The 8,324-nt window shown below is 39.8% G+C and overlaps 1 protein-coding gene across 1 annotated transcript in view; it reads left to right on the top strand.

The window, feature by feature from the left end:
• Positions 1 to 735: 735 nt before the first annotated feature.
• LOC113124768 (transmembrane protein 132D) overlaps positions 736 to 8,324 on the top strand; it is a 29,324-nt gene continuing 21,735 nt past the window's right edge. The window contains exons 1-2 of the mRNA XM_026297870.1: positions 736 to 810; positions 3,805 to 4,732. Of these exons, the coding sequence (XP_026153655.1) occupies positions 741 to 810; positions 3,805 to 4,732 (998 nt within the window). The 5' untranslated portion in view covers positions 736 to 740. The remainder of the gene's footprint in view (positions 811 to 3,804; positions 4,733 to 8,324) is intronic.

Below are 8,324 nucleotides of genomic sequence, written 5' to 3'. Positions count from 1 at the left end.
CTATACTGTCTGCATCCATCTGCTCACATGCACAAAGTTTGATCCTATGTGATACTGTGCACCAGGAATGTGCAGCAGACAGCTGGCAAAACCTGAACTTGACTTTTACTTTTACTTTATATTCAAAGTTTAAATATAATAAGACTAAAAAGACAATAAAAGAAGAAATAATGTTTGAATCATATGCTACCGGTTTATTTTTCTTATTTAAAAGACCAATAATATCATGTTTCCCTTGACCTATAGCCCAGAAGCAGAGGCTCCATTTGTTAAATCAACATTCAAACCACTGATCCCCCTTGACCTCATGTGCATTTCATTTGCTCGCAGCTCTTCCCTTACCGGCGATGTGACCACGTGGGTCTCGTTAATCTGACAGACGGCACATGTTTACTGATTTCTATCATGGGAACAGCGGCGCTTGTTTCTGTCCCACCGTGTCAGCTAGAGCCGTGGAAACGTCCCTGGCATCATTTAGCAAAATCACACACACAGAATAGGAGATTATTTCAGTTTGAAGAAGAAGAAGAAGAAGAAGAAGAAGCTACTTGTGGATAAGGAAGTGACCTGACATTTATTTTTTTCTTCACAGTCAGGGGAAGTAACTTTACCGGACATCAGACACTGTAATGATTTCTTTCACGCGCTTTCCTTCAACCGAGCGCAGTCGCCAGCGCTGACCTCGGTGCGCACTGGAGCGCGGAGCGGTGCGTGTGGCTCGATTCTACAACTTTGCTAAAATGACGCTCAACTTTCCCCTACGCGCATTGCTCCCATTTGTCGCAGTGGCTGTTTTCTCAGTTATTAAAGGTGAGAATTGTGACTTTTGGCCAAGTTCTGCTTCTATTTATTCACTGGTCTAAAATGCCTCATTAGGGAAGTTGGACAGATGGACATGGATGCTCAGAGGCTTCAGCTGTGTGGTGACATTAATGAGGATGAAACTATATACTGTGATGATTTTAAAACACACAGACAATAGATAAACTAGGTTTCCTTTATGTGTCTTCTAACTGAACGTATAATTGTGGTATGATCTCATATACTTTATGTACAATCTAATACACTGGGCTCATTTCTTTAGTTTTATAATTGTACCTTTAAGTAGGCCAATGAAAAAGACTACATTGAGTTGATGAAGCCTTTTTTTGTTGCAGGATGTGTTAAGGTGACTGGTTTTCTAAGGATGTACGGTTGTGATTTCCTATTTTTGAGGGTTTTATGGATACTACTGTACTGTGGCCCCTATTTCACTGTCCCTCTGTCTAAATGAAAGTGACAGCATGCTCTGCAGTGTGCATCGGGAAGCTGCATCTGTGGGATTAAAGAAGACTGAACCTGAGGTTGCACAGCTGTTTCTCTGGTTATTTAAAGATAACCTGCATCGGAAAGCTGTGAAGTCGCAGTATGCTGTCTGTCTCTCCGTGATAACGATATCAAGTGAAAGACTGCACTGCGATTGCCTGGGTTTATGACTCTACGGTATCTTTGTGTTCACTTTTCATCAAATATACATATGTGGGACTCTTGTATTTCTTCTAGTGCAGGGCTCAGTGCGGCTGTGGTCTTAATGTGTGTCTAAGTGATAGAGTTCAGCCTGTGATACACTTAGTGTCTTCTCTGCTTGGGAACCGCAAATAAGCATTGCAGCCTTATCTTTCAGTCCAGTCACATATCCTATTGTACTTCCTGCCAGTAAGCCTGTCTGACAACGGAATAACATTTATGGTAGTTTAAATGTTTTAAATGGTTCATTTTCATCTAATCAGGACTCATCAGATAAGTATCTGATCTACAACTAGTATTGTATGTTCACTGAGTGTGCCTCAGCAGGGAACTAACTCTTATTTATAATGTTTCTGTGACCAGACCAGTGTTTATTAGCAATACAGGAGTATGAGAGCATTGCCTGTAATCTTCATTTTAGTCCTTTCCCAGGGCGCTTACAATCAGACATGTTTCAGATGTGTTTGAACCAGATTGAGGATTAATTTCCTCTGTTTTTCTTCATTCCATTAATTGCTTTGACCTGCAGTGTATAACCCATAATGGTGAGGAAGTGTGAACATAAATTTTCAAAAATGGATTTCTAACCTTGAGACAGTACAGACAGGTTAAATTAGGTTTTTTTTTAAAAAGTCAACAAATATCCAACTTTTCGGTAAAAATCGAAAGACATCCCTCTCACCCTGATGGAGGTAGAATACTGATGATGAATTATACTAGACAGGATTTAAACTAGAGAACACAAACGTTGCCAAACATCATTAACAGTGAGCAGCAAATAGGAAATAGAACAGTTGTTTGTTTCATTTGACATCCAATTTGCCTTAAATCTGCAGATATTATGGAGAATTGATGTTTAGAGACAAATATCTAAGTTGGTCTTTAATGTGAAACTCATTAGAGCTCTGATCTCTGGAATCAATAAGACAGCTTCCTGTGTGCTTTTCTGGGTACTACATTTTTAATACCAGCTCTAACATCTGTGTTTTTTTTTTCCATAGTTTCCCATTTGCCTTCAGGAATCACATTGATTTAAATATAGATGCATTCATGAAATATGTTTTGAAAATTGGAAAGAAATGATACTTCTAAGATTTTTGAGGGGAAAGGAGGTTCTGATTTCCCCTACATTTGCCTTTAGATAAGTTATTTTTGTGAAGTGAGGGAAAGTCAAATTCACACTTTAATTCTGGCACACTTCAACATGGAAGATGGGAAATCACGAAGCGTCTTTGGCAGGGGGATGTTGGACCTGTCACATACGGCATCCTGTCAGGACAAATAGTCATCCCACGAAGGTTCTGGCTACAGTTTTATTCCATTGATTGCTTTGCACAGAAGTAGTACATTGAGAGTGGGAAATGTATAAGGACAAGTATAACTGAGCCCCTTGATGCACACCAATAGTTATCATTGTACACCCTGTGCTTTTAGTGCTCGAAATTTAATGAAGGTTATAATGTGTATAATTCCTTCATTTTGCAGTAGTAACCATGTGGCGTTGTTTCATTCGGCTGAGCATTTCATCAGCAACCTGTGGATTTACCATAATTGTTGCCATCTGGTTACCTTGTATGCACTGAAATTACACTAGTGTATGATCTTCTTCTCTGTCACTATGTCTATGAGACTGCAGTGGTAAAGTAGTCTCTTCAACCTTCAAAGCCAGTGTGAGCGAAAATGTGCTGTGCAAAAAAAAAAAAAAACTGTTATAAATAATCACATGATGTTTGTCACAGCACTTAAGATGCTACTAGAGGTTAATGACCATAATGGTGCAGGAGATACTGTAAAGTTGTTTTTAATGGAGTCTGGTGTTCAAGGTGTCATCAAATCCATCACCTAGCACAGCTTGAAAAAACGGGATTAGAATCGCCTCAAGCTCAGTTTCACTTTTCTTCAACTTATTTAACAGCTGTCTCATTTCCACATTCCTTCACCTAAAGTACCGTGTCTGTTTTCACTTTGTTTGCCACTTCTCCACTGCAGAATCTGTATGGAGGAATGAAACATTTGTTGCATCAACAAGTTATTGTCTTTACGCTGAGTCTCACCGTCCTTGGTTCCTTAAGACGACCAACTTGCCCTTCCACCACTCTTTGTTTCTCCAGCCTTGGTCCTGTTGTCAACCCTTTACCTTTTTATCATCCTCATCAAATTTCCTCTGTTACAGTACCTGACTGATTTTGTAAGTGGTAGCTGGGTGTATCTTACTGGCACTTTTGAAACCTAACACAGAAATGTACAGTTAAACAGAAGTAGAGTAGCTACTGTACTAATCCCTCTTTCTCCCACCAGTTGCTGAGAGCCAGAAGGTTGGTGAAGACATTGGAATATCCTCCACACTGTCTTCTGTTTATCCCACCATAAACTTTCAGGTCCTTAATGTGGACCATGTGTTCCTGAGGCAGGACAGTCCAGAGCCATCAGGGAATTTCAGCCTTAAGGCTCAGACTGGGACTTTTCTAATCACTGGTTCAAGCACTGGGCTCCTCCAGCCAGCTGTCAATGCTTCATATGGCCCCCTTACTGTAGATGCCCCGATTCCTCCAGACCTGCTCCTCAGTGGGTGCAGAATCCTGCCAGTCATTTTGGTCCGCCAGGTCCGTTCCTCATCCCCGGTTGTGAAGATCCTCTTCCACATGCCTGCGGAAAGCAGCATCACCATTGGGCAAGAAAGGATGGGGTCAGGAGAGGGCAATGGGAGGAAAGGCGCTAAAACCAAGGCAAAGGACAGGGCTCACTGTGTGACAGCGTATGCCTTCTGGGAGACAAGGGAGGTTCGAGGGGCCTGCCTGGTGTCTTCAGGTGGATTCTGTGTGGCACATCTGAAGCCAGAACCCTCCTGGTTCAGTGCAACCAGCCGATCAGGAAGCTCCAGCAAGGAAGCAGGAAAAACTGAAGGAATTAAGGGGCTCCAGGGAAATCTTGTTGAGGTCTACTTCCAAAGTCGGTGGGACCAGACAGGCCAGTGTACCCCACAGGATAGCCTTCAGCGAGTAGGAGTGGGAAGGGGAAGAGACTCTGGGGGATCAGGGACACCAATGAGGCGGATAGGAAGTGTCAGTCTGCTGAGAACTCCACCAGGTAACCCAATGTTTCTTCGACTGAGGCTGGGAAGTGCTGTGGTGATCCAGACCTCGTCCAAGCCTCTAAAGACCACAGATATGGCAACATTCTATGTTTTCCTGGCTAGTACATCTACCCTGGAAAGCTTCACACTTAGGTAAGAGATCGTCACTATTTTTCTTTAAATGGGTGGTTTAATATGAAATTAAGAAATTGAACATAAGAAATTAGTAGGATTGATCTTCTCATCTATCAGGAAAGTGAATATTTCTCAAATTGTCAAATTACTCCTTCAAACACCAGAACAAAACTCAGAGGGGCTTAAAGGTCGGTCTAAATTCTGATTTCTATGGTTTTTCTTCCTTACTTTTATTTACATCACTTACATTACATTTTAATGTGTTTTCTACAACTCTGCATCAGGCACTGACACATATTCAAGTTTACACTAAGGCAAAGGCAAAGGCAAATTTATTTGTATAGCACCTTTCATACACTATGCAATTCAAAGTGCTTTACAAGGCATATAATTACATTAAAAGCATTGAAAAGAGCATTTAAAAATAAAGACATTTAACATAAAATAAATTTAAATCAAGTAAAGTAAATTAAAATAAAACATAAAAGCACATTAAGAAAACTAGGATGAACAATTATTCGAAGGCAGCAGTAAACAACAGAGTTTTCAGTCCTGATTTGAATGAGCTGACAGTTTGAGCAGACCTCAGGTGTTCAGGAAGTTTGTTCCACAAGTGAGGAGCATAGTGACTGAATGCTGCTTCACTTTGTTTGGTTCTGGTTCTGGGGACACACAGTAGACCTGTCCCAGATGACCTGAGGGGTCTGGAAACCTCATAGGGAACCAATATATCTTGGATATATTTGGACAGTTTCTTGGTGTTTGTAAGGACTCTGGCAGCAGCATTCTGGATTAGCTGCAGCTGCCTGATTGACTTTTTGCTAAGACCTGTGAACAAGCCATTACAATAATCTAACCTACTGAAAATAAATGCGTGAACAAGTTTTTCTGCATCTTGTTTAGACAGAAAACCTTTTATTCTAGCAATGTTTTTCAGGTGGTAATAGGAAGATTTAGTGATGGATTTTATGTGGTTGTTAAAATTCAGGTCTGAGTCAATGATTACACCAAGGTTTCTGGCTTGATTTGTAGCTTTCAATGACATGGAGTCAAGGTGAGCAATGACCTTTGACCTTTCATTTTTGGGGCCAAAAACAATCACTTCTGTCTTGTCTGTATTGAGCTGGAGAAAATTCTGGCGCATCCATTCTTTGACTTGATTAATACACTCACATAATGAAATTAGAGGACTATAATCATGAGATGATACTGATATATAAAGTTGGGTGTCATCTGCATAGGTATGGTAGTCAATGTTGTAGTATTCCATAATCTGAGCAAGGGGCAGCATGTAGAATAAGAGAGGACCAAGAATAGACCCCTGAGGAACCCCACATTTCATTTTTGTTCGCTCAGACTCATAGTTACCAAGTGAGACAAAATAGTCTCTATCTTGTAAGTAAGATTTTAGCCAATTTAACACTGAGCCAGTAACTCCCACCCACGCTTCTAGTCTATCAAGTAGCACATCATGATCAACTGTGTCAAATGCAGCACTGACATCCAGTAGTACTAAAACAGAGGTTTTGGATTCATCATTATTCAAATGTAAATAATTTAAAATTTTAATAAGTGCAGTCTCGGTGCTGTGGTGTGCGCGAAATCCAGACTGAAGTGCATTAAAAAGATTGTTTTGCACCACAAATCTGTGAATTTGTTGAGAAACTACTTTTTCAATTATTTTTCCCAGAAATGTTAGATTTGATATTGGCCTGTTGTTACTTACTGCTGAAGCATCTAGATTAGGCTTTTTAAGAAGAGGTTTTATAACAGCAGTTTTTAAGGTCTGGGGAAACTGCCCTGACTGAAGAGAACTATTGGCAATCTGCAATACATCTGGAGCTAAACTGTTAAAAACATTTAAAAAATTTTTTTTTAAAATATCAAGGCAGCATGATGTAGATTTTAATTGTGTTAATTGTGTGTAGAAGCGTTTCTGCCAGAGCTCTGTGATCAAGGAGATCAAAATGTTCTAGATTCACTGGAGAACAAGGAGGCACAGGTGATATTGTCATGTTCCTAGGAGTGCAGCTAGAGATAGTTTGTCTTATCTTTGATATTTTGTCTGTGAAAAAGGCTGCAAAATCATTGCATGACTTTTTGGACAGCAGTTCAGAAGGAAGAGAGGGTGCTGGGTTTGTGAGTCTGTCTACAACAGAAAACAATGTGGGGGCATTATTGCTGTTTCTATTGATAACCTCTGAGAAAAATGATTGCCTTGCATTTTTTAGTTTTTGGTTATAGTTGTGAAGACTCTCTTTGTACAAGTCAAAATGAACCTGGAGTTTGGTTTTTCGCCCCTTGCGTTCTGCTTGTCTGCATATTCTTTTCTGAATTTTAACCACTGTGGCTTTTCTCCAAGGTGACTTTGACTTTTTTCTTGCTGACAATACCTTGGTCCTAATTGGGGCAATGGAATCAATAACAGTCATAACTTTGGAACTGAAATTTCTTACAAGATCACTAGCCTCTTATAGGCTGTTTGTTTTTTGGAGTCTTCTGGGGCAATTCCAAGCCAAACCATTGGTAATTTGGGACAAATCCCAAATCTCAAATCTATCAGTGCAAAGCTAAAGTCTTACGGTCTTAAGGGAAAATAAAGTCATAGGGCGTCGAGAGCAAATCACAGGTTTGGATTCCAATCTTAAGTTAAGTTAAGTTAATGCCAAGTTAAACTTGGCATTTACACATTTTTTATTTAAAACTGTATCAATAGTGCTTTTATATAATGGAGACAAAGTCCTTTCAGTGTAGGAGCCCTTAAATAAAATATTCAGGGTATGTGGACATATAAAGCCTCTGCCACAAAAAAAAACTTTGCACACCAGAGAAGAGGCTCTTCAGATACAGAAAAGATGAATTTATTCCATGTGCAGGAAGTAATACAGTGAAAGAATGTGAATAAAATGACCATCAGCCGCACAACCTATAGACCCTGTCGTTCTGCAGATGATCACACTATTAGTGATGTTCAGGGCAGGAGATGTCAGGAACACAAGGTGTTCCATATGAACTCCTCACTCACCCTTGCATGGAGAGCAGAATATTAACACTCACTAAGTGTTTATGAGCATGCAGTACCCACATATGATCTAGCATGCACTCATATATACATAGACAAAAGTACAACAATAAAATGTTAGAGGATGTATGTTCACATGTAAAATATCCATTTACGTTCTGATCGAAGCCATTGTTGATCAATACCTTCAACATAAAAACACTACATCTACCAGACATGTTGCTAGTTCATCATCACCCGAGGCAGGATTATCCAGTGACTCAACATTTCTCTCTCTTCTTCAGCACATGCACAGGTCAGTGTTATAGCATCACTCAGGATGTAGCCACGAGGAACCAGTCAAAAAAAAGTACTGAATAGATTAGTGTTTCTCCAGTGTGTGAGTAGTTTTTCTATGAAAAGGGCTTGTTCCTAGCTGTTTGCACCTGATATCACCCTTTTTGAAAGACCTGGATTTATGATTGTAAACCTGGTAGCTCTTCCAGTGTGAACGTCCAGTTTTCATTTTAGACATATAAAGTCTGCCTAGAACAGTTTCTTTTTTCTTTTTTTTTTTATTAAAGATTATACTGAGAAAACATAAGAAAT

The sequence above is a fragment of the Mastacembelus armatus genome, chromosome 12 (assembly GCF_900324485.2).
Source record: "Mastacembelus armatus chromosome 12, fMasArm1.2, whole genome shotgun sequence".
Classification (NCBI taxonomy): domain Eukaryota; kingdom Metazoa; phylum Chordata; class Actinopteri; order Synbranchiformes; family Mastacembelidae; genus Mastacembelus; species Mastacembelus armatus.
This window is presented reverse-complemented; position numbering and strand designations above follow the sequence as displayed.